The sequence below is a fragment of the Lampetra planeri genome, unplaced genomic scaffold, assembly GCF_965212315.1.
Source record: "Lampetra planeri unplaced genomic scaffold, kcLamPlan1.2.h2 scaffold_1313, whole genome shotgun sequence".
Lineage (NCBI taxonomy): Eukaryota > Metazoa > Chordata > Hyperoartia > Petromyzontiformes > Petromyzontidae > Lampetra > Lampetra planeri.
Window position 1 is genome coordinate 3,420 of NW_027614030.1, and position 27,304 is coordinate 30,723.

Below are 27,304 nucleotides of genomic sequence, written 5' to 3' on the forward strand. Positions count from 1 at the left end.
TCACGTACACCCACCACACTCACCCACCCGCGCCCACACCTCACACACCCCCTCACGTACACACACACGTACACACTCACACTCACACACCCGCACACACACTCACGTACACCACACACACACTCACGTACACACACACACTCACACTCGCACTCACGTACACACACACACTCACACACCCGCACACACACACACTCACGTACACACACACGTACACACACTCACGTACACACACACACTCACGTACACGCACACACACACACTCACGTACACACACACACACACTCACGTACACACACACACACACTCGCTCGCACACACACACTCACGCGTACACACACACACAACAACAACCGCCATTCGCCACTAAGTGGCGGTGACGTCACCACGACGCTTGTGCCAGGCCACGTGCACACACACACACACGTACACGTACACACACAGTCACACACACACATGCTCGCTCACACTTACACACACGCACGCGTACACACACACACACACGTACACACACGCACACACTCACACACATACGCTCACGTACACACACACACACACTCACACACCCGCACGCACACACACCCGTACACACACACTCACACACACACGCATTCACACACACGTTCACACACACACACACACACACTCGCTCACACACACACCCGTATACACACACACACGCTCACACGCACGCGCGCACACACACACACACGCACTCACACGCGCTCACGTACACACACACACACTCGCTCACACACACGCGCTCACGTATACACACACACACACACACTCGCTCACACACACTCGCTCACACACACACACACACACCCGTACACACGCTCACGTACACATACACTCGCTCACACACACGCGCTCACACACACACACTCGCTCACACGCGCGCACATACACACACACACACCCGTACACACACATACTCACACACTCACACACACACACGCACTCACACGCGCTCACGTACACACACACACAAACACACGCACTCACACGCGTTCACGTACACGCACCGACACACACTCGGACCCACCCCCCCCTCTCCCCTCTCCCCTCACCTGCAGGGGCTGCACGAAGGGGTGGGGGTCGCGTGCCACCAGGTGGTGCGGCGTCGCCAGCACGCAGGTGAGGGCACAGGCCAGCAGCTCGTCCTTGTACTGGCGCAGACGCTGACACACCTGTACAGGTGTGTGTCACAGGTGTGTACAGGTGTGTGTGTGTGTACAGGTGTGTGTGTGTGTACAGGTGTGTGTGTACAGGTGCGTGTGTACAGGTGCGTGTGTACAGGTGTGTGTCACAGGTGTGTACAGGTGTGTGTGTACAGGTGTGTGTGTACAGGTGTGTGTACAGGTGCGTGTGTACAGGTGCGTGTGTCACAGGTGTGTGTGTACAGGTGTGTGTGTACAGGTGTGTGTGTGTGTACAGGTGCGTGTGTACAGGTGTGTGTGTACAGGTGTGTGTGTAGAGGTGTGTGTGTACAGGGGTGTGTGTGTGTACAGGTGTGTGTGTACAGGTGTGTGTGTGTCACAGGTGTGTGTGTACAGGTGTGTGTGTGTACAGGTGTGTGTGTACAGGTGTGTGTCACAGGTGTGTACAGGTATGTGTGTACAGGTGTGTGTGTACAGGTGTGTGTGTGTACAGGTGTGTGTGTGTCACAGGTGTGTGTACAGGTGTGTGTGCGTGTGTACAGGTGTGTGTGTGCGTGTCACAGGTGTGTACAGGTGTGCGTGAAGAGGTGTGTGTGTGTACAGGTGTGTGTGTGTACAGGTGTGTAAGGTGTGCGTGTCACAGGTGTACAGGTGTGTGTGCGTGTACAGGTGTGTAAGGTGTGTGTGTCACAGGTGTGTATGGTGTGTGTGTCACAGGGGTGTACAGGTGTGTGTGTACAGAGGTGTGTGTGTGTACAGGTGTGTGTGTGTACAGGTGTGTGTACAGGTGTGTGTGTGTGTACAGGTGTGTGTGTCACAGGTGTACAGGTTTGTGTGCGTGTGCATGTACAGGTGTGTGTACAGGTGTGTGTGTACAGGTGTGTACAGGTGTGTACGTGAGTGTGTGGGGTGCGGTGGTGTAGCGGTTAGCGCTACGACCTTTGTCTGCGCGTGTGTACAGGTGTGTACTGGCATACATGTAGCTCAACCACGTGGTTTAGCATCGTCATCACCACCACGTGAACATTCATAGCAGCAGTCAAATATTCTAAAACAGCGTGGGTGGTGACGTTGATTCTAAATGTGGAGGGGAATAGAAACGGAGAAAAATCCACGCAGTGACCACGGAGAGAGAGACGCAGACTCCACATCTACAGCAGCAGCAGGCGTCGTCAGCGTCGGGATAGAACCCACGACTTCCTGCGTATCAGGCAAGGTAGTCAACATCTCCTAGCCACTGTGATGATGATGATGAGAGAGAGAGAGAGACGCAGACTCAAAATATACAGCGGATGGCGTCGTCAGGGTCGGGATAAAACCCACGACCTCCTGCGTACCAGGTGAGGTAGTCAACATCTCCTAGCCACTGTGATGATGATGATGATGAGAAAGAGAGAGAGAGAGACGCAGACTCCAAATATACAGCGGATGGCGTCGTCAGGGTCGGGATAAAACCCACGACCTCCTGCGCACCAAGTGAGGTAGTCAACATCTCCTGGCCACTGTGATGATGATGATGAGAGAGAGAGAGACACACAGACTCCAAATATACAACGGATGGCGTCGTCAGGGTCGGGATCAAACCCACGACCTCCTGCGTACCGGGCGAGGTAGTCAACATCTCCTAGCCACTGTGATGATGATGATGAGAGAGAGAGACACACAGACTCCAAATATACAGCGGATGGCGTCGTCAGGGTCGGGATAAAACCCACGACCTCCTGCGTACCAAGTGAGGTAGTCAACATCTCCTAGCCACTGTGATGATGATGATGAGAGAGAAGCAGACTCCAAATATACAGCAGCAGGCGTCGTCAGGGTCGGAATGGAACCCACGACCTCCTGCGCACCAGGCGAGGTAGTCAACATCTCTCTACGCCACCACCGCTCACCTCTTTGCAGAATCCAAGGAGGAGATTGAACGTCGATCGTTTTTCCTCCTCCTTCAAGGGCCCCTGCAGACGTCGTCGCAAACAAAGAGTCAACACACAGAGACACATACACACAGACACACACAGAGAGACACACAGAGAGACACAGAGAGACACAGAGAGACACACAGAGAGACACACAGAGACACATACACATAGACACACACAGAGAGACACACAGAGACACACAGAGAGACACACAGAGACACACAGAGACACACACAGAGACACACACATACAGACACATAGACCCATGCAGACACACAGAGACACACATATATAGAGATACACAGACACACACACACATACAGAGACACACAGACACAGAGACACACAGAGACACAAACCGTGTAGCCTGCAACAGAGCGTAGGGGCAAGTGCCGTTAGCAAACGGCAGCAGCGCCTATGAAGGTTGCCGGCCACTGTGGCACACACATAGACACACAGACACACAGACACACACAGAGACACACACACACTCACTCTCACGTCAACACACACACAAACACACGTACACACACGCACGCACACGCGCTGAAGTAAAAACACACGCATACAGACACGCACACACACACACAGACACGCACACACACACGCGCACACAAAGATCAAAGATCACACGCGCACAGACACACACACACCCACACAGACACGCCTACACACACACACACACGCCTACAGACACACACGCACACACACGCACGCACACACACACACACACCCACACAGACACACACCCACACAGACACACCCACACACCCACACACACGCACGCCCACGTACTTGGAAGTAGCCGGCGGTGCGGGCGTTGACGAGCGCCAGCGCCATCAGGCGGTAGGCGGTGCCCACCAGGGGGTGAGCGGTGCACAGCGGCACCAGCAGGCGGCGGCACAGCACGGGCAGCCAGCGCACGAACGCCGCCAGCAGCGGCGGTGGCCGTGACGGTGGTGCCGCAGTGACACGCGGAGACGCGGGGAGCAGCACCGCCCTGGGGGGGGGGCGGGGGGTGGTGGGGGAATGGGGGGTAAGGGGGGTACGGGGGGTAGTCGTGGTGGTGGTAGTGGTGACAATGGTGGTGGTGGCAGTGACGGTGGCGATGGTGGCGGTGATGATGGTGGCGGTGATGATGGTGGTGATGGTGGCGGTGATGGTGGCGGTGACAATGGTGGTGGTGACGATGGTGGCGGGTGGCGATGGTGGTGGCGACGGTGGCAGCGGCGATGGTGGAGGTGATGGTGGTGGTGACGATGGTGGTGGCAGTGGCGATGGTGATGGTGATGATGGTGATGATGGTGGCGATGGTGGTGGTGGCGATGGTGGTGGTGACGATGGTGGCGGTGACGATGGTGGCGGTGACGATGGTGGTGGTGACGGTGGTGGTGGTGGCGATGGTGGTGGTGACGATGGTGGTGGTGGCGATGGTGGTGGTGACGATGGTGGTGGTGACGATGGTGGCGGTGACGATGGTGGCGGTGACGATGGTGGCGGTGACGATGGTGGCGGGTGACGATGGTGGCGGTGACGATGGTGGCGGTGACGATGGTGGCGGTGACGATGGTGGTGGTGACGGTGGTGGTGGTGGTGACGGTGGTGGTGGTGGCGATGGTGGTGGTGACGATGGTGGTGGTGACGGTGGTGGTGGTGGCGATGGTGGCGGTGACGATGGTGGCGGTGACGATGGTGGCGGTGACGATGGTGGCGGTGACGATGGTGGCGGTGACGATGGTGGCGGTGACGATGGTGGCGGTGACGATGGTGGCGGTGACGATGGTGGCGGTGACGGTGGTGGCGGTGACGATGGTGGCGGTGACGGTGGTGGCGGTGACGGTGGTGGTGGTGACGATGGTGGTGGTGACGATGGTGGTGGTGACGATGGTGGAGGTGACGGTGGTGGTGGTGACGGTGGTGGTGGTGACGATGGTGGTGGTGACGATGGTGGTGGTGACGATGGTGGTGACGATGGTGGTGGTGACGATGGTGGAGGTGACGATGGTGGTGGTGGCGATGGTGGCGGTGACGGTGGTGGCGATGGTGACGGCGGTGGTGACGGTGACGGTGGCAGCGGTGACGCTTCACCAGCAGAAGTTGCCGAGGTTGTGGAGGGCGCCGTGGTCGGCGGGGTTGACGGCGACCAGGTCGGCGGCGACGTCCGATGAGGCGGCCACCTCCTGTCCACACAGACAAAGGTCACCCAGGTAGCCTCTAGCAGGCTGTAGGGGCAAGTGCTGCGAGTAGCAGCAGCGGCCACCTCCTGTCCACACAGACAAAGGTCACCCCCACACCCAGGTAGCCTCTAGCAGGCTGTAGGGGCAAGTGCTGTGAGCAGCAGCAGCAGTGCCGATAGACACACAGACAAAGGTGCCCCGTGTAGCCTCTAGCAGGGCTGTAGGGGCAAGTGCTGTTAGTAGCAGCAGCAGTGTCTATAGACACACAGACAAAGGTCCCCCGTGTAGCCTCTAGCAGGGCTGTAGGGGCAAGTGCTGTTAGAAGTAAGCAGTGCCTACAGACACACAGACAAAGGTGCCCCGTGTAGCCTCTAGCAGGACTGTAGAGGCAAGTGGCCATGAGCAGCGAGTAGCAGCAGCAGTGCCGATAGACACACAGACAAAGGTCCCCCGTGTAGCCTCTAACAGGCTGTAGGGGCAAGTGCTGTTAGTAGCAGCAGCAGTGTCTATAGACACACAGACAAAGGTCCCCCGTGTAGCCTCTAACAGGGCTGTAGGGGCAAGTGCTGTTAGTAGCAGCAGCAGTGTCTATAGACACACAGACAAAGGTCCCCCGTGTAGCCTCTAACAGGGCTGTAGGGGCAAGTGCTGTTAGTAGCAGCAGCAGTGTCTATAGACACACAGACAAAGGTGTCCCCGTGTAGCCTCTAGCAGGCTGTAGGGGCAAGTGCTTTTAGTAGCGAGTAGTAGCAGCGGAGCCGACAGACACACGAGAAGGACGGGGGGTGAGGGGGAAGAGAGAGACGGGGGTCGAGCGGTCACCTGGCGCGTTTCCCCGTGAGCGGTGGACTCTGCGCGGGGTCGAGTGGACAGGTCGAGCTTGAGGGCGACGTCGACCACCGAGGAGATGAGCAGGTCGTACAGGAGGTGCTGCAGCGAGCGCAGCGACGACGCGTCCCCGGGAGCGTCGGAGGCCTGCGCCGCCAACGCGGTGAGATGTTGACTACCTCGCCTGGTGCGCAGGAGGTCGTGGGTTCTATCCCGACCCTGACGACGCCTACTGCTGCTGTATATTTGGAGTCTGCGTCTCTCTCTCATCATCTTCACGGTGGCTAGGAGATGTTGACTACCTCGCCTGGAGCGCAGGAGGTCGTGGGTTCCATCCCGAGACATCAGTGGCTAGGGGAGATGTTGACTACCTCGCCTGGTACGCAGGAGGTCGTGGGTTCGATCCCGACCCTGACGACGCCTGCTGCTGTATATTTGGAGTCTGTGTCTCTCTCTCTCATCATCATGGTGGCTAGGAGATGTTGACTACCTCGCCTGGTGCGCAGGAGGTCGTGGGTTCAATTGCCAACATCAGTGGCTCGGGGAGATGTTGACTACCTCGCCTGGTGCGCAGGAGGTCGTGGGTTCGATCCCGACCCTGACGTGGGTTCGATCCCGACTCTGACGACGCCTGCTGCTGCTGTATATTTGGAGTCTGCGTCTCTCTCTCTCTCATGATCATCACGGTGGTGGCTAGGAGATGTTGACTACCTCACCTGGTGCGCAGGAGGTCCGTGGGTTCGATCCCGACCCCTGACGACACCTGCTGCTGTATATTTGGAGTCTGCGTCTCTCTCTCATCATCATCATCATCATCACGGTGGCTAGGAGATGTTGACTACCTCGCCTGGTGCGCGGGAGGTCGTGGGTTCGATCCCGACCCTGACGACGCCTGCAGCTGCTGCTGTAGATTTGGAGTTTGTGTGCCTCTCTCTCATCATCATCACGGTGGCCAGGAGATGTTGACTACCTCGCCTGGTATGCATCTCTATGGGGTCTTTGTGTCTCTATAGGTCTCTGTGGGTCTCTGTGGGTCTCTATGTATCTCTATGGGGTCTCTGTGTCTCTATGGGTCTTTATGTATCTCTATGGATCTCTATGCATCTCTATGGATCTCTATGCATATCCATGCATCTCTATGGGTCTCTACGCATCTCTATGGGTCTCTATGTATCTCTATGGAACTCTATGGGTCTCAATGTATCTCTATGGGTCTATATATCTCTATGCATGTTTCTTGTTGTATATGTGTGTCTCTGTGTGTGTGTGTGTCTGTCTGTGTGAGTGAGTGAGTGAGACAAAGGCGGTCGGGTGTATTGCTGCTGGCCCACCCACACCACCCACACCACCCACACCAACACACACATACACCCACCCACCCCACTCCACCCACACCAACACACACTCCCACCCACACCCAACCACCCACCCACACCACCCCATCCCATTCACACCACCCCATCCCATCCACACCACACCACACCACTCTAACCACCCACCCCACACCACCCACCCCACTCCACACCACCCACCTACCCACACACACACCACCCACACCACACCACCCACACACACCACACCACCCACCCCACCCCACCCACCCCCCCACCACCCACACCATCCATACACCCCACCCACCCACACCACCCACCCCACACCACACCCACACCACCCACACCACACCACCCACCCCACACCACACCCACACCACCCACACACCACCCCACCAACACCACACCACCCACCCATCACCTGAAACTGGGTGCAAGACAGGAGACTCTGCCACAGGTGCAGGTGGTCTACGTGAGAAAGGCGCCTCTCCAGGCGCCGCACCGCACCACCCACACCACCCACGCCCGCTGAGCCCGAATCCTCCGCCGCCGCCTCCGCCACCTCCTCCTCCGCCTCCACCTCCCACTCCACCTCCTCCTCCACCTCCTCTCCCATCGTCGTTCTCGTTGTGGTGGTGGTGGTGGAGGTGGTCGTGGGGGCGGCCGACTCTGCGTCGCCCCGTCCGGGGCCGCCGGATTGGGGCGCCTCGCCGCCCTCCTGGAGCGCGGAGAGACGGCGGCGACGGTGACGACGACGACGACGACGACGACGACGACGACGACGACGGCGATGATGATGATGACGACGACGACGACGATGACGACGATGATGACGACAGCGATGACGACGACGACGACGACAGCGATGACGACGACGATGACGACGACGACGATGACGACGATGACGACAGCGATAACGACAACGATGACGATGACGACAACGATGACGACGACGATGACGACAGCGATGACGACGATGACGACGACGACAGCGATGATGACAACGATGACGACAGCGATGATGACGACGACAATGACGTCTCAAAGAGAGACAGAGAGAGATGGGGGACAGAGAGAGATGGAGTGAGAGAGACAGAGAGAGAGACACACACAGAGAGACAGAGAGAGACACACACAGAGAGACAGAGAGAGATGGGGGACAGAGAGAGATGGAGTGAGAGAGACAGAGAGAGACACACACAGAGAGACAGAGAGAGACACACACAGAGAGACAGAGAGAGATGGGGGACAGAGAGAGATGGAGTGAGAGAGACAGAGAGACACACACAGAGAGACAGAGAGAGACACACACAGAGAGACAGAGAGAGATGGTGAGAGAGAGACAGAGAGAGAGACACACACAGAGAGAATTGAGGGGAGAGACAGAGTGAGGGAGTTGCACAGCGCTGAGTAACACGCGGAACTCACCGTGGGAAGCGGGAAGCGCTTAGAGCAAAAGTTCACGAGACTCTGATGGACTGGGAGACAGAAAGAGACACAGAGAGAGACAGAGAGAGAAATACAGAGACACAGAGAGACAGAGACACACAGAGAGAAAGACAATTTAAATTATATTGCGTGTTAAGAATTACTGTACATATGTTGAACTTCTTCTGCACCATACAAATTAACAGCCACCCACCCACACAGCCACCCACCCACTCACCCACCCACCCACTCACTCCCCCACCCGCTCACTCACCCACCCACTCCCCCACCCACCCACTCACTCGCCCACCCACCCACTCACTCACTCACTCCCCCACCCACCCACTCACCCACTCCCCCACCCACTCACTCACCCACCCACCCACTCCCCCACCCACTCACTCACCCACTCACTCACCCACCCACCCACCCACCCACTCCCCCACCCACCCACCCACTCCCCCACACACACACCCACCCACCCACCCACTCACTCACCCACCCACCCACCAACCCACTCCCCCACCCACCCACTCACTCCCCCACACACCCACCCACTCACTCACCCACCCACCCACCCACTCACTCACCCACCCACCCACCCACTCACTCACCCACCCACCCACCCACCCACTCCTCCACCCACCCACCCACTCCTCCACCCACCCACCCACTCCCCCACCCACCCACCCACTCCCCCACCTACTCCCCCACCCACCCACTCACTCCCCCACCCACCCACCCACTCACTCCCCCACCCACCCACCCACCCACTCCCCCACACACCCACCCACTCACCCACCCACCCACCCACCCACTCACTCACTCACCCACCCACCCACCCACTCCCCCACCCACCCACTCCCCCACCCACTCCCCCACCCACCCACTCCCCCACCCACCCACTCACTCCCCCACCCACCCACTCACTCCCCCACCCACCCACCCACTCCCCCACACACCCACCCACTCCCCCACACACCCACCCACTCGCTCACCCACCCACCCACCCGCTCCCCCACCCACCCACCCGCTCCCCCACCCACCCACCCCCCACCCACCCACCCCCCCACCCACCCACCCGCTCCCCCACCCACTCCCCCACCCACCCACCCACCCGCTCCCCCACCCACCCGCCCGCTCCCCCACCCACCCGCCCGCTCCCCCACCCACCCGCCCGCTCCCCCACACACCCGCCCGCTCACCCACCCACCCACCCGCTCCCCCACCCACCCACCCGCTCCCCCACCCACCCACCCGCTCCCCCACCCACCCACCCACCCGCTCCCCCGCTCACCCACTCACTCACTCGCCCACTCGCTCACTCACCCATTCGCTCACCCACCCACCCACCCGCTCCCCCACCCACCCACCCGCTCCCTCACCCACCCACCCGCTCCCCCACCCACCTGCTCCCCCACCCACCCACCCGCTCCCCCACCCACCCACCCGCTCCCCCACCCACCCACCCGCTCCCCCACCCACCCACTCGCTCCCCCACCCACCCACCCACTCCCCCACCCACCCACCCACTCCCCCACCCACCCACTCACTCCCCCACCCACCCACCCACGGCTTGCAGCAGGGAGTGGTACTGAGTCCCCTTGCGGCTGAGTGCGAGCAGCAGAAGCACGAGGGCACGGCTGGCGATGTGAGCCAGGCGTTGGCTGTAGAGCGCCACGCTCTCCATCTGCAGCAGCAGCAGGCGCTGCAGCAGGGGCAGCTGGCACTCAGGTATCTGCGGGTAGGTGGGGGGGGGGTAGGTGGGTGGGTGAGTGAGTAGGTGGGTGGGTGAGTAGGTGGGTGGGTGAGTGGATAGGTGGGTGGGTGAGTGAGTGAGTGGGTGAGTGGGTGGGTGAGTAGGTTGGTGGGTGGGCGAGTGAGTGGGTGGGTGAGTGGGTTGGTGGGTGGGTGAGTGGGTGGGTGGGTGAGTGGGTGGGTGGGTGAGTGGGTGGGTGAGTAGGTGGGTGGGTGGGTGAGTAGGTGGGTGGGTGGGTGAGTGAGTGGATGGGTGAGTGGGTGGGTGAGTGAGTAGGTGGGTGGGTGAGTGGGTGGGTGGGTGAGTGGGTGAGTGGGTGGGTGGGTGAGTAGGTGGGTGGGTGAGTAGGTGGGTGGGTGAGTAAATGGGTGAGTAGGTGGGTGGGTGGGTGAGTAAGTTAGTAGGTGGGTGAGTAGGTAAGTGAGTAGGTGGGCGAGTAGGTGAGTAGGTGGGTTGGTGAGTGGGTGGGTGAGTAGGTGGGTGGGTGAGTAGGTGGGTGGGTGGGTGGGTGAGTGAGTGAGTGAGTGAGTGGGTGGGTGAGTGAGTGGGTAGGTGGGTGGGTAGGTGAGTAGGTGGGTGAGTAGGTGGGTGGGTGAGTAGGTGAGTAGGTGGGTGGGTGAGTAGGTGAGAAGGTGGGTGAGTAGGTGGGTGGGTGAGTAGGTGAGTAGGTGGGTGAGTAGGCGAGTAGTTGGGTGGGTGAGTAGGTGAGTAGGTGGGTGAGTAGGTGAGTAGTTGGGTGGATGAGTAGGTGAGTAGGTGGGCGGGTAGGTGAGTAGGTGGGTGGGTGAGTAGGTGAGTAGGTGGGCGGGTAGGTGAGTAGGTGGGTGGGTGAGTAGGTGAGTAGGTGGGCGGGTAGGTGAGTAGGTGGGTGGGTGAGTAGGTGAGTAGGTGGGTGGGTGAGTAGGTGAGCAGGTGGGTGAGTAGGTGAGTAGGTGGGTGAATGAGTAGGTGAGTAGGTGGGTGGGTGAGTAGGTGAGTAGGTGGGTGGGTGAGTAGGTGGGTGGGTGAGTGGGTGGGTGAGTGGGTTGGTGGGTGGGTGAATAGGTGAGTGGGTGGGTGAGTAGGTGAGTAGGTGGATGGGTGAGTAGGTGAGTAGGTGGGCGGGTAGGTGAGTAGGTGGGTGGGTGAGTAGGTGAGTAGGTGGGTGGGTGAGTAGGTGGGTGGGTGGGTGGGTGAGTGAGTGGGTGGGTGAGTGAGTGGGTAGGTGGGTGGGTAGGTGAGTAGGTGGGTGGGTGAGTAGGTGAGCAGGTGGGTGAGTAGGTGAGTAGGTGGGTGGGTAGGTGAGTAGGTGGATGGGTGAGTAGGTGAATAGGTGGGTGGGCGAGGCGAGCGACTAACGGAGCCACCGGCTGAGCGAGCGGGCGACTAACGGAGCGACCGACTGAGCAGGCGTGGGCGAGCGAGCGCACCTCATCCAGGGCGTCCACCACGCTGGCGAGCGCCTGCAGGAAGCTTGGAAGGATGTAAGCGGAGTCGTCCCCCCCCACCTCCTCCGTCGTCGTAGTCGTCGTCGGCGTCGTCCCCTGCACCGCGTCCACCCTCGCGGTCGACCCCGCCGGCCGTGACGACGTGGAGGACGAGCGACGCCCTCTGCATGAGCTCCGAAAACATGAAATCCACGTTGTCCGGCAGGAGCGCCTTGCAGGGCTGGGGGTCGTGAGGGACAGGGGGAGGGAGAGGGGAGAGAGAGGGGAGGGAGGGACAGGGGGAGAGAGAGGGGAGGGAGGGACAGGGGGAGAGAGAGGGGAGGGAGAGAGGGGAGGGAGAGGGGAGGGAGAGGAGAGGGAGAGGGGAGAGAGAGGGGAGGGAGGGACAGGGGGAGAGAGAGGGGAGGGAGGGACAGGGGGAGGAGAGGGGAGGGAGAGAGGGGAGGGAGAGCGGAGGGAGAGGAGAGGGGAGAGAGAGGGGAGGGAGGGACAGGGGGAGAGAGAGGGGAGGGAGAGAGGGGAGGGAGAGCGGAGGGAGAGGAGAGGGGAGAGAGAGGGGAGGGAGGGACAGGGGGAGAGAGAGGGGAGGGAGGGACAGGGGGAGGAGAGGGGAGGGAGAGAGGGGAGGGAGAGCGGAGGGAGAGGAGAGGGGAGAGAGAGGGGAGGGAGGGACAGGGGGAGAGAGAGGGGAGGGAGGGACAGGGGGAGGAGAGGGGAGGGAGAGAGGGGAGGGAGAGCGGAGGGAGAGGAGAGGGGAGAGAGAGGGGAGGGAGGGACAGGGGGAGAGAGAGGGGAGGGAGGGACAGGGGGAGGAGAGGGGAGGGAGAGAGGGGAGGGAGAGCGGAGGGAGAGGAGAGGGGAGAGAGAGGGGAGGGAGGGACAGGGGGAGAGAGAGGGGAGGGAGAGAGGGGAGGGAGAGCGGAGGGAGAGGAGAGGGGAGAGAGAGGGGAGGGAGGGACAGGGGGAGAGAGAGGGGAGGGAGGGACAGGGGGAGGAGAGGGGAGGGAGAGAGGGGAGGGAGAGCGGAGGGAGAGGAGAGGGGGAGAGAGAGGGGGAGGGAGGGACAGGGGGAGAGAGAGGGGAGGGAGGAACAGGGGGAGGGAGAGGAGAGGTCAACGGGCGGGTGGTGAGGCAAGTGAATGAGTGGGTGGGTGGGTGAGTGAGTGAGTGGTTGGGTGGGTGGGTGAGTGGGTGGGTGAGTGAATGAGTGAGTGGGTGGGTGAGTGAGCGAGTGAGTGGGTGAGTGGGTGGGTGGGTGAACGAGCAAGTGGGTGAGTAAGCGAGTGGGTGGGTGAGTGAGCGAGTTGGCGGGCGAGTGAGCGAGTGGGTGAGTGAGCGAGTGGGTGGGTGAGTAAGCGAGTGGGCGGGCGAGTGAGCGAGTGGGTGGGTGAGCGAGCGAGTGGGCGGGCGAGTGAGCGAGTGGGTGGGCGAGTGAGCGGGCGATTGAACGAGCGAGTGGGTGAGTAAGCGAGTGGGTGGGTGAGCGAGTGGGTGGGCGAGTGAGTGAGCGAGTGATTGGGCGAGTGGGTTGGTGAGTGAGTGAGCGAGTGAGTGGGTGAGTGAGTGAACGAGCGAGCAGGCGAACGGGCGAGCGGGCGGGCGAGCGAGCGGCGTCCTCCCCGCGCCCTCACCGCTGCGAGTATGCCGATCCCCCTGATGGCGAGGGAGAGGTGAGCGTGGGAGCAGGGATTCTCCTGGAAAGTCGCGTAAAACCGCTTCAGGAAAAACAGCAGCAGCGACTCCCTGCTGCTGCTGCTGGCGGTGGTGGTGGTGGCGGTGGAGGTGGTGGTGGTGGTGGCGGTGGACAGCTGCGCCGATATCTGCGGAGGGGAGGTTAGGGGGTTAGAGTGACGCTCACAATGACGCTAACCACCCACACACCCACCCACTCACCGACCCACCCACCCAATCACCCACCAAACCATCCACCCAACGACCCACTCATCCACACACTCACTGACCCAACCACCCACCCACCCAACCATACACCCACCTACTCACCGACCCACTCACCCACCCACCCACACACTCACCAACCCACCCACGCACACACTCACCGACCCACCCACCCACCCACACACTCACCGACCCACCCACCCACACACTCACTGACCCAACCACCCACCCACCCAACCACACACTCACCGACCCACCCACACACTCACCCAATCACCCACAAAACCATCCACCTACCGACCCACTCACCCACACACTCACCGACCCACTCACCGACCCACCCACCCACACACTCACTGACCCAACCACACACCCACCCAACCACACACTCACCAAACCACGCACACACTCACCAACCCACCCAAACACTCACCGACCCACCCACACACCCAATCAACTACGCACACACCCAATCACCCACCCACACACTCACCCTAACACTAACCGACCCACACACACACAAAATCACCCACACACTCACCCACCCACCCACCCACTCACAGACCCACCCACCGACACACCCAATCACCCACCAAACTACCCACCCACCCAACCACTCACCGACCCACCCACCCACCCACTCACCAACCCACCCACACACCCACTCTCCCGCCCCCCCCCCCACCCCGCCCACCTGCTTGAGCACGGCCTCCGTGGCCGCCTGCCCGCACCGCCCCGCCTCCGTGTGGCTACGGTGGCCGCTCCAGCGCCACAGCGTGGGCCACAGGGTGGCGTGCCGCTGGGCCAGCAGCGGCCCAAAGGGGCCGGACGCAGCGTGGCGAGCCAGCAGCCGCAGGCCGGCTGTGGGGACGACGCGGAGACACACACAGAGAGAGACTACTCGTAGAGACCCACAGACTACTCACACAGAGACCTGTAGACTACTCACACAGTAGAGACCCACAGACTACTCACACAGTAGAGACCCACAGACTACTCACACAGAGACCCACAGACTACTCACACAGAGACCTGTAGACTACTCACACAGTAGAGACCCACAGACTACTCACACAGTAGAGACCCACAGACTACTCACACAGTAGAGACCCACAGACTACTCACACAGAGACCCACAGACTACTCACACAGAGACCTGTAGACTACTCACACAGTAGAGACCCACAGACTACTCACACAGTAGAGACCCACAGACTACTCACACAGAGACCCACAGACTACTCACACAGAGACCTGTAGACTACTCACACAGTAGAGACCCACAGACTACTCACACAGTAGAGACCCACAGACTACTCACACAGTAGAGACCCACAGACTACTCACACAGAGACCCACAGACTACTCACACAGAGACCTGTAGACTACTCACACAGTAGAGACCCACAGACTACTCACACAGTAGAGACCCACAGACTACTCACACAGAGACCCACAGACTACTCACACAGTAGAGACCCACAGACTACTCACACAGAGACCCGTAGACTACTCATACAGAGACCCACAGACTACTCACACAGTAGAGACCCACAGACTACTCACACACAGAGACCCACAGACTACTCACACAAAGACCCGTAGACTACTCATACAGAGACCCACAGACTACTCACACAGTAGAGACCCACAGACTACTCACACAGAGACCCACAGACTACTCACACAGTAGAGACCCACAGACTACTCACACACAGAGACCCACAGACTACTCACACAGAGACCCACAGACTACTCACACAGAGACCCGTAGACTACTCACACAGTAGAGACCCACAGACTACTCACACAGAGACCTGTAGACTACTCACACAGTAGAGACCCACAGACTACTCACACAGAGACCCACAGACTACTCACACAGTAGAGACCCACAGACTACTCACACAGAGACCCACAGACTACTCACACAGTAGAGACCCACAGACTACTCACACAGTAGAGACCCACAGACTACTCACACAGAGACCCGTAGACTATTCACACAGCAGAGACCCACAGACTACTCACACAGTAGAGACCCACAGACTACTCACACAGCAGAGACCCACAGACTACTCACACAGCAGAGACCCACAGACTACTCACACAGTAGAGACCCACAGACTACTCACACAGAGACCCACAGACTACTCACACAGTAGAGACCCACAGACTACTCACACAGAGACCTGTAGACTACTCACACAGTAGAGACCCACAGACTACTCACACAGAGACCTGTAGACTACTCACACAGTAGAGACCCACAGACTACTCACACAGTAGAGACCCACAGACTACTCACACACAGAGACCCACAGACTACTCACACAGAGACCCATAGACTACTCACACAGTAGAGACCTACAGACTACTCACACAGAGACCCATAGACTACTCACACAGTAGAGACCCATAGACTACTCACACAGAGACCCATAGACTACTCACACAGTAGAGACCCACAGACTACTCACACAGAGACCCATAAACTACTCACACAGAGACCCACAGACTACTCACACAGCAGAGACCCACAGACTACTCACACAGTAGAGACCCACAGACTACTCACACAGTAGAGACCCACAGACTACTCACACAGAGACCCATAAACTACTCACACAGAGACCCACAGACTACTCACACAGCAGAGACCCACAGACTACTCACACAGCAGAGACCCACAGACTACTCACACAGTAGAGACCCACAGACTACTCACACAGAGACCCATAAACTACTCACACAGAGACCCACAGACTACTCACACAGCAGAGACCCACAGACTACTCACACAGTAGAGACCCACAGACTACTCACACAGTAGAGACCCACAAACTACTCACACAGAGACCCGTAGACTATTCACACAGTAGAGACCCACAGACTACTCACACAGCAGAGACCCGTAGACTACTCACACAGAGACCCACAGACTACTCACACAGTAGAGACCCACAGACTACTCACACAGAGACCCACAGACTACTCACACAGCAGAGACCCGTAGACTACTCACACAGAGACCCACAGACTACTCACACAGTAGAGACCCGTAGACTACTCACACAGTAGAGACCCACAAACTACTCACACAGAGACCCGTAGACTACTCACACAGTAGAGACCCACAGACTACTCACACAGCAGAGACCCGTAGACTACTCACACAGAGACCCACAGACTACTCACACAGTAGAGACCCACAGACTACTCACACAGCAGAGACCCGTAGACTACTCACACAGAGACCCACAGACTACTCACACAGTAGATACCCACAGACTACTCACACAGTAGAGACCCACAGACTACTCACACAGCAGAGACCCACAGACTACTCACACAGCAGAGACCCACAGACTACTCACACAGCAGAGACCCACAGACTACTCACACAGTAGAGACCCACAGACTACTCACACAGTAGAGACCCGTAGACTACTCACACAGAGACCCACAGACGACTCATACAGAGACCCGTAGACTCACCCAATGGTACGGCATAGCGGTTGAGGTGAGCCTATACACACGAGCAGACAAGAATGACAACAATCAGCATCAGCAGCAAACATCAGCATCAGCAGCAAAAAAATCATCATCATCACCATAACCAACATAATCTCACCTCAGGGTCAATGGCTTTGAGTGTGAAGTTGAAGATCTCACCAATAATTGTTAAACCTGTGCAAACAGAGAATCACGGGGACACGGGGAGACATGGAGAGACACGGAGAGACGCGGGGAGACACGGGGAGACAGAGAGACACGGGGGAGATGCAGGGAGAGACGCGGGGAGAGACGCGGGGAGAGACGCGGGGAGAGACGCGGGGAGAGACACGGGGAGAGACACGGGGAGAGACACGGGGAGAGACACGGGGAGAGACACGGGGAGAGACACGGGGAGAGACACGGGGAGAGACACGGGGAGAGACACGGGGAGAGACACGGGGAGAGACACGGGGAGAGACACGGGGAGAGACACGGGGAGAGACACGGGGAGAGACACGGGGAGACACAGGGAGGCACGGGGAGACGGGGAGACACGGGAAGACACGGGGAGATGCGGGGAGAGACACGGGGAGACGCAGGGAGACACGGGGAGACACGGGGAGACACCAGCAGAGTTAGTGTTGGTACTAAGTGTTAGTGACTTGGATAGTAGGGTTAGGGTGAGTACTGGGTGGTAGTGGTGGTGGTGGTGGTAGGGTTAGTACTGGGTGGTGGTGATAGCGGTTGTGGTGGCGGTGGTGGTGGCGGTGGTGGTGGCGGTGGTGGTGGCGGTTGTGGTGGCGGTGGTGGTGGCGGTGGCGACGATAGTGGTTTTGGTGGTGGTAGGGTTAGTACTGGGTGGTGGTGATAGCGGTTGTGGTGGCGGTGGTGGTGGCGGTGGTGGTAGTGGTGGCGGCAGTGGTGGTGATAGTGATAGTGGTGGTAGTGGCGGTGATAATTGTGGCGGGTGGCGGTAGTGGTGGCGGCAGTGGTGGTGATAGTGGTGGTGGTCGTGGCGGTGGTAGTGGCGGTGGTGGCGATAGTGGTGGTGGTGGCGGTGGCGATAGTGATGGTGGCGGTGGCGATAGTGATAATAGTGGTGATGGTGGCGATAGTGATAGTAGTGGTGGCAGTGGTGGCGATAGTGGTGGCGATAGTGGTGGCGGTGGTGGCGATAGTGATAGTAGTGGTGGCAGTGGTGGCGATAGTGGTGGCGGTGGTGGCGATAGTGATAGTAGTGGTGGCAGTGGTGGCGATAGTGGTGGCGATAGTGGTGGCGGTGGTGGCGATAGTGATAGTGGTGGTGGCGATAGTGATAGTGGTGGTGGTAGCGGTGGTGGCGGTGGTGGTGGCGATAGTGGTGGCGGTGGTGGCGATAGTGATAGTGGTGGTGGCGATAGTGATAGTGGTGGTGGTAGCGGTGGTGGCGGTGGTGGTGGCGATAGTGGTGGCGGTGGTGGCGATAGTGATAGTGGTGGTGGTGATGGTGGTTATCACCTTCGACTGCCAACTGCGAGAAGTGAACGAGCAAGGATGTGAGGCCTCTCAGACAACCGGCCACCAGTGCCAGGCGCGGTGCACGCACAGAGCCACACATCTACGCGCAAAAAAAAACCACAACACAAAGACAAAGATCCCCCGTGTAGCCTTCACCAAACTGTAGGGTCAAGTGCTGTAAGCGACAGGGGGGGGGGTGGTGTGGCCGGCACCACGCCCGGCCGCCTTTGTCTCTCCCCCAGTGGCAATGTTCACTACGCACTGCACCAGCCACTCATTCGAGGCCAAGTCGACCTAGGGGAGGCCCGAACGCCGGTTCAGATTCATCGTCACCGGTGTTTGCCGTGAGCGGGAATCGAACTCGGGTCGCCGGGTTCTTCGCGAGAGGTAGCGCTAATCGAACACCATTATCACACACAGCATCCACACCATCATCACACACAGCATCCACACCATCAGCACACACAGCATCAACACCATCATCACACACAGCATCAACACCATCATCACACACAGCATCCACACCATCATCACACACAGCATCCACACCATCATCACACACAGCATCAACACCATCATCACACACAGCATCCACACCATCATCACACACAGCATCCACACCATCATCACACACAGCATCAACACCATCATCACACACAGCATCAACACCATCATCACACACAGCATCCACACCATCATCACACACAGCATCGTCACCATCATCACACACAGCATCAACACCATCATCACACACAGCATCAACACCATCATCACACACAGCATCAACACCATCATCACACACAGCATCCACACCATCATCACACACAGCATCGTCACCATCATCACACACAGCATCCACACCATCATCACACACAGCATCGTCACCATCATCACACACAGCATCAACACCATCATCACACACAACATAAACACCATCATCACACACAGCATCCACACCATCATCACACACAGCATCCACACCATCATCACACACAGCATCCACACCATCATCACACACAGCATCGTCACCATCATCACACACAGCATCAACACCATCATCACACACAACATAAACACCATCATCACACACAGCATCCACACCATCATCACACACAGCATCCACACCATCATCACACACAGCATCAACACCATCATCACACACAGCATCGTCACCATCATCACACACAGCATCAACACCATCATCACACACAGCATCCACACCATCATCACACACAGCATCAACACCATCATCACACACAGCATCAACACCATCATCACACACAGCATCCACACCGTCATCACACACAGCATCGTCACCATCATCACACACAGCATCAACACCATCATCACACACAGCATCAACACCATCATCACACACAGCATCCACACCGTAATCACACACAACATCAACACCATCATCACACACAGCATCCACACCATCATCACACACAGCATCCACACCATCATCACACACAGCATCGTCACCATCATCACACACAGCATCAACACCATCATCACACACAGCATCAACACCATCATCACACACAGCATCCACACCATCATCACACACAGCATCAACACCATCATCACACACAACATCAACACCATCATCACACACAGCATCGAACACCATCATCACACACAGCATCCACACCATCATCACACACAGCATCAACACCATCATCACACACAGCATCAACACCATCATCACACACAGAATCAACACCGTCATCACACACAGCATCAACACCATCATCACACACAGCATCAACACCGTCATCACACACAGCATCCACACCATCATGACACACAGCATCAACACCATCATCACACACAGCATCCACACCATCATCACACACAGCATCGAACACCATCATCACACACAGCATCCACACCATCATCACACACAGCATCAACACCATCATCACACACAGCATCCACACCATCATCACACACAGCATCAACACCATCATCACACACAGAATCAACACCGTCATCACACACAGCATCAACACCATCATCACACACAGCATCAACACCATCATTACACACAGCATCGTCACCATCATCACACACAGAATCAACACCATCATCACACACAGCATCAACACCATCATCACACACAACATCAACACCATCATCACACACAGCATCCACATCGTCATCACACACAGCATCAACACCATCATCACACACAGCATCAACACCATCATCACACACAGCATCGTCACCATCATCACACACAGCATCCACACCATCATCACACACAGCATCAACACCATCATCACACACAGCATCAACACCATCATCACACACAGCATCAACACCATCATCACACACAACATCAACACCATCATCACACACAGCATCAACACCATCATCACACACAGCATCAACACCATCATCACACACAGCATCGTCACCATCATCACACACAGAATCAACACCATCATCACACACAGCATCAACACCATCATCACACACAACATCAACACCATCATCACACACAGCATCCACCCCGTAATCACACACAACATCAACACCATCATCACACACAGCATCCACACCGTCATCACACACAGCATCCACACCATCATCACACACAGCATCGTCACCATCATCACACACAGCATCAACACCATCATCACACACAGCATCAACACCATCATCACACACAACATCAACACCATCATCACACACAGCATCCACACCGTCATCACACACAACATCAACACCATCATCACACACAGCATCCACACCGTCATCACACACAGCATCCACACCATCATCACACACAGCATCAACACCATCATCACACACAGCATCGTCACCATCATCACACACAGCATCAACACCATCATCACACACAGCATCCACACCATCATCACACACAGCATCCACACCGTCATCACACACAGCATCGTCACCATCATCACACACAGCATCAACACCATCATCACACACAGCATCCACACCATCATCACACACAGCATCAACACCATCATCACACACAACATCAACACCATCATCACACACAGCATCGAACACCATCATCACACACAGCATCCACACCATCATCACACACAGCATCCACACCATCATCACACACAGCATCCACACCATCATCACACACAGCATCCACACCATCATCACACACAGCATCGAACACCATCATCACACACAGCATCCACACCATCATCACACACAGCATCAACACCATCATCACACACAGCATCCACACGATCATCACACACAGCATCAACACCATCATCACACACAGCATCAACACCATCATCACACACAACATCAACACCATCATCACACACAACATCAACACCATCATCACACACAGCATCCACACCGTCATCACACACAGCATCCACACCATCATCACACACAGCATCAACACCATCATCACACACAACATCAACACCATCATCACACACAGCATCAACACCGTCATCACACACAGCATCCACACCATCATCACACACAGCATCAACACCATCATCACACACAACATCAACACCATCATCACACACAGCATCCACACCGTCATCACACACAGCATCCACACCATCATCACACACAGCATCCACACCGTCATCACACACACCATCAACACCATCATCACACACAGCATCCACACCGTCATCACACACAACATCAACACCATCATCACACACAGCATCCACACCGTCATCACACACAGCATCCACACCATCATCACACACAGCATCCACACCATCATCACACACAGCATCCACACCATCATCACACACAGCATCCACACCGTCATCACACACAGCATCCACACCGTCATCACACACAGCATCCACACCATCATCACACACAGCATCCACACCATCATCACACACAGCATCCACACCATCATCACACACAGCATCCACACCGTCATCACACACAGCATCCACACCGTCATCACACACAGCATCCACACCATCATCACACACAGCATCCACACCATCATCACACACAGCATCCACACCGTCATCACACACAGCATCCACACCATCATCACACACAGCATCCACACCGTCATCACACACAGCATCCACACCGTCATCACACACAGCATCCACACCGTCATCACACACAGCATCCACACCATCATCACACACAGCATCCACACCATCATCACACACAGCATCCACACCGTCATCACACACAGCATCCACACCATCATCACACACAGCATCCACACCGTCATCACACACAGCATCCACACCATCATCACACACAGCATCCACACCGTCATCACACACAACATCAACACCATCATCACACACAGCATCCACACCATCATCACACACAGCATCCACACCGTCATCACACACAGCATCCACACCGTCATCACACACAACATCAACACCATCATCACACACAGCATCCACACCGTCATCACACACAGCATCCACACCATCATCACACACAGCATCCACACCGTCATCACACACAGCATCCACACCGTCATCACACACAACATCAACACCATCATCACACACAGCATCCACACCATCATCACACACAGCATCCACACCGTCATCACACACAGCATCCACACCATCATCACACACAGCATCAACACCATCATCACACACAGCATCAACACCATCATCACACACAGCATCCACACCATCATCACACACAGCATCCACACCGTCATCACACACAGTATCAACACCATCATCACACACAGCATCAACACCATCATCACACACAGCATCCACACCATCATCACACACAACATAAACACCATCATCACACACAGCATCGTCACCGTCATCACAGCGCCACCTGTACCTGGGTTTTCAGCTCCCCCAGGTAGATTCGGAACAGAGGCCCCGCCTGATCCACCATCTCCGCCGGGTGGACTTCGGACAAAACGCCCAGCAGCTCATAAATCCGCTCCAGCACTGGGCACACGAGTCACAGAGCGGTGGCCGGGAGATGTTGACTACCTCGCATTAGTACGCAGGAGGTCGTGGGTTCGATCCCGACACTGACGACGCTGCTGCTGTAGATTTGGAGTCTGCATCTCTCTCTCTCTCTCTCATCATCATGACGGTTGCTAGGAGATGTTGACAACCTCGTCTGGTACGTGGGAGGTCGTGGGTTCCATCCCGACCCTGACGACGCCTGCTGCTGTAGATTTGGAGTCTGCGTCTCTCTCTCATCATCATCACGGTTGCTAGGAGATGTTAACTACCTTGCCTGGTATGCAGGAGGTTCGTGGGTTCGATCCCGACCCTGGAGTCTGCGTCTCTCTCATCATCATCACGGTTGCTAGGAGATATTGACTACCTCGCCTGGTACGCAGGAGATCGTGGGTTCGATCCCGACCCTGACGACACCTGCTGCTGTAGATTTGGAGTCTGCGTCTCTCTCTCATCATCATCACGGTGGCTAGGAGATGTTAGCTACCTCGCCTGGTACGCAGGAGGTCGTGAGTTCGATGGCGGCACCATAGACTAACACTGCCCATAGACTCAACGCTGCCCACAGACTCAACACTGCACCATTTATCATGTTAAATTTGTATTATTTTATTATTTCCCTTCTACGTGACGTTACCGAAAGAACCAAGAAGACTGTTCTTGATTATTAATTAGGGGGGCTGGTCGACGTGGAGTGACGTCACGCGCGGGACACACAGGCATTCTTGGGTAAATATAGCAGTGAATAGAATAACATTACCCATTCACTAACATTACCCATCCACTAAGATTACCCATAGACTCACACTGCCCATAGACTCACATTGCCCATAGACTCACATTGCCCATAGACTCACATTGTAACATTCTTACCCCCATGCCCCTAACTGGGGGTACGAATTCAAGATCGAGAGATTTGATCCCCTATTACCAAATTCCTACCTCCCTGCCGTACGAATTCAAGATCCAGAGATCCGTGTTGATCCCCCAGTATCAAATTCCTACCTCCCTGCCGTACGAATTCAAGATCCGGAGGTCCGTGTTGATCCCCCAGTACCAGATTCTGCCCTCCCTGCCGTACGAATTCAAGATCCAGAGATCCGTGTTGATCCCCTATTACCAAATTCCTACCTCCCTGCCGTACGAATTCAAGATCCGGAGGTCCGTGTTGATCCCCCAGTACCAGATTCTGCCCTCCCTGCCGTACGAATTCAAGATCTGGAGGTCCGTGTTGATCCCCCAGTACCAAATTTTCCTCCTCCCTGCCGTACGAATTCAAGATCCGTGTGTTGATCCCCCGGTACCAGAATCCCCTCCCCCTTGCCGTACGACCACAAGGGAGCCACCTCACCCGTGTCGGACACTTTGCTTCGGCTTGCCAGTTCGCCGTAGAACTTGTTGAAGAGGCTCTGGACGCCGGAGTTCTGACCGTGCGACGAGACCGAGCCGACGTGGACAGCCTAGGGAGGAGGAGGAGGTGGTGAAGGAGGTGGAGGAGGTGGAGGAGGTGGAGGAGGTGGAGGAGGTGGTGGAGGAGGTTGAGGGATGAGAATCATCGGGGATCGTTGCGTTTAAGCTGTGAAGCAGCAAGGAGCAATTCCAATCAGCTGTGGAGCTCTTAGATGTCACGGATGTCTCTGTGCGCGGTGTCTCTCTCTGTGTTTGGTGTCTCTGTGTGTGGTGTCTCTGTGTTTGGTGTCTCTGTGTTTGGTGTCTCTGTGTGTGGTGTCTCTGTGTGTGGTGTCTCTGTGTGTGGTGTCTCTGTGTGTGGTGTCTCTGTGTGTGGTGTCTCTGTGTGTGGTGTCTCTGTGCGCGGTGTCTCTCTCTGGGCGGTGTCTCTGTGTGTGCGGTGTCTCTGTGTGTGGTGTCTCTGTGTTTGGTGTCTCTGTGTGTGCGCGGTGTCTCTGTGTGAGCGGTGTCTGTGTGTGTTGTCTCTGTGTGTGGTGTCTCTGTGTGTGGTGTCTCTGTGTGTGGTGTCTGTGTGTGTGGTGTCTCTGTGTGTGTTGTCTCTGTGTGTGGCGTCTCTGTGTGTGGCGTCTCTGTGTGTGCGGTGTCTCTCTCTGCACGATGTCTCTCTGCGCGATGTCTCTGTGTGTGCGGTGTCTCTGTGTGTGGTGTCTCTATGTGTGTGTGTCTCTGCGGTCACGCGTACCTTGATCAGCAGCTCCAAGGCGCAGGCTTTAGTCTTTGCAGCTCTTTCCTTGGTGTAGCAAAGTACACAGATATCCTGCAAGCACAGGACTGACGTTTCTATGTGGGCAGTGCTGAGTCTATGGGCAGTGTGAGTCTATGGGCAGTGTTGAGTCTATGGGCAGTGTTGAGTCTATGGGGCAGTGCTGAGTCTATGGGCAGTGTGAGTCTATGGGCAGTGCTGAGTCTATGGGCAGTGTTGAGTCTATGGGCAGTGTTGAGTCTATGGGCAGTGTGAGTCTATGGGGAATGTGAGTTTATGGGGAATGTTAGTGCTGATGGTGGTGACGGTGATGGTGGAGATGACGGTGTAGGTAGTGACGGTGACGATGGTGGTGATGACGGTGAAGGTAGTGACGGTGACGATGGTGGTGATGACGGTGATGGTGATGACGGTGACGGTGATAATGGTGATGACGACGACGGCGGTGAAGGTGGTGATGGTGGTGACGGTGAAGGTGGTGACGGTGGTGATGGTGATGATGGTGACAATGGTGGTGAAGGTGGTGACGGTGACGACGGCGGTGAAGGTGGTGACGGTGACGATGGTGGTGATGATGGTGATGACGGCGGTGAAGGTGGTGAAGGTGGTGACGGTGGTGACGGTGAAGGTAGTGACGGTGAAGGTGGTGACGGTGACGATGGTGGTGACGACGGTAATGGTGATGACGGGTGACGACGGTGGTGAAGGTGGTGACGGTGGTGACGGTGAAGGTAGTGAGTGACGGTGAAGGTGGTGAAGGTGGTGATGGTGGTGACGACGGTGATGGTGATGACGGTGACGACGGCGCTGTGCACCTTGACGGCCGCCATGTAGTCCTTGGCATGGCTGCCGACTGTCTCCAGGAACTCACGTAGAGCCCTCAGCACCTCCTCACGCACCTCCTTCAGCTGTGCGGGTGGAGGGAGGAGGAGGAGGGGGGAGGAGGAGGAGGGAGGAGGGAGGAGGGGGGGGGAGGAGGGGGAGGAGGGAGGAGGAGAGGGGGGAGGAGAGAGGAGGGAGGGGGGGGAGGAGGGGAGGAGGGGGGAGGGGGAGGGGAGGAGGAGGAGGAGGGAGGGAGGGAGGAGGAGGAGGGAGGAGGGGAGGGAGGAGAGGAGGGGGAGGAGGGGAGGAGGAGGGGGGGAGGCGGAGGGGGGGAGCGAGGAGGGAGGGAGGAGGGGGAGGAGGGGGGGGAGGAGGGGAGGAGCGAGGCGGGAGGAGGGGTGAGGGAGGAGGGGAGGGAGGAGGAGGGT

General features: G+C 57.2%; 1 protein-coding gene across 1 annotated transcript; it reads right to left on the bottom strand.

Moving 5' to 3' along the window:
• PRKDC (protein kinase, DNA-activated, catalytic subunit) lies at window positions 1-26,962 on the bottom strand (the record flags this gene model as incomplete). Its single annotated transcript, XM_078622101.1, has 16 exons — window positions 1-18; window positions 1,074-1,193; window positions 3,056-3,118; window positions 3,878-4,082; window positions 5,171-5,262; window positions 6,082-6,234; window positions 7,840-8,136; window positions 8,847-8,896; window positions 10,416-10,584; window positions 12,015-12,195; window positions 13,618-13,685; window positions 14,623-14,789; window positions 17,427-17,457; window positions 23,748-23,860; window positions 25,233-25,305; window positions 26,870-26,962. Coding segments are annotated over 16 exons (1,893 nt in total), but the record flags the coding sequence as incomplete, so codon positions are not given.
• Between the last annotated feature and the right edge of the window lie 342 nt (window positions 26,963-27,304).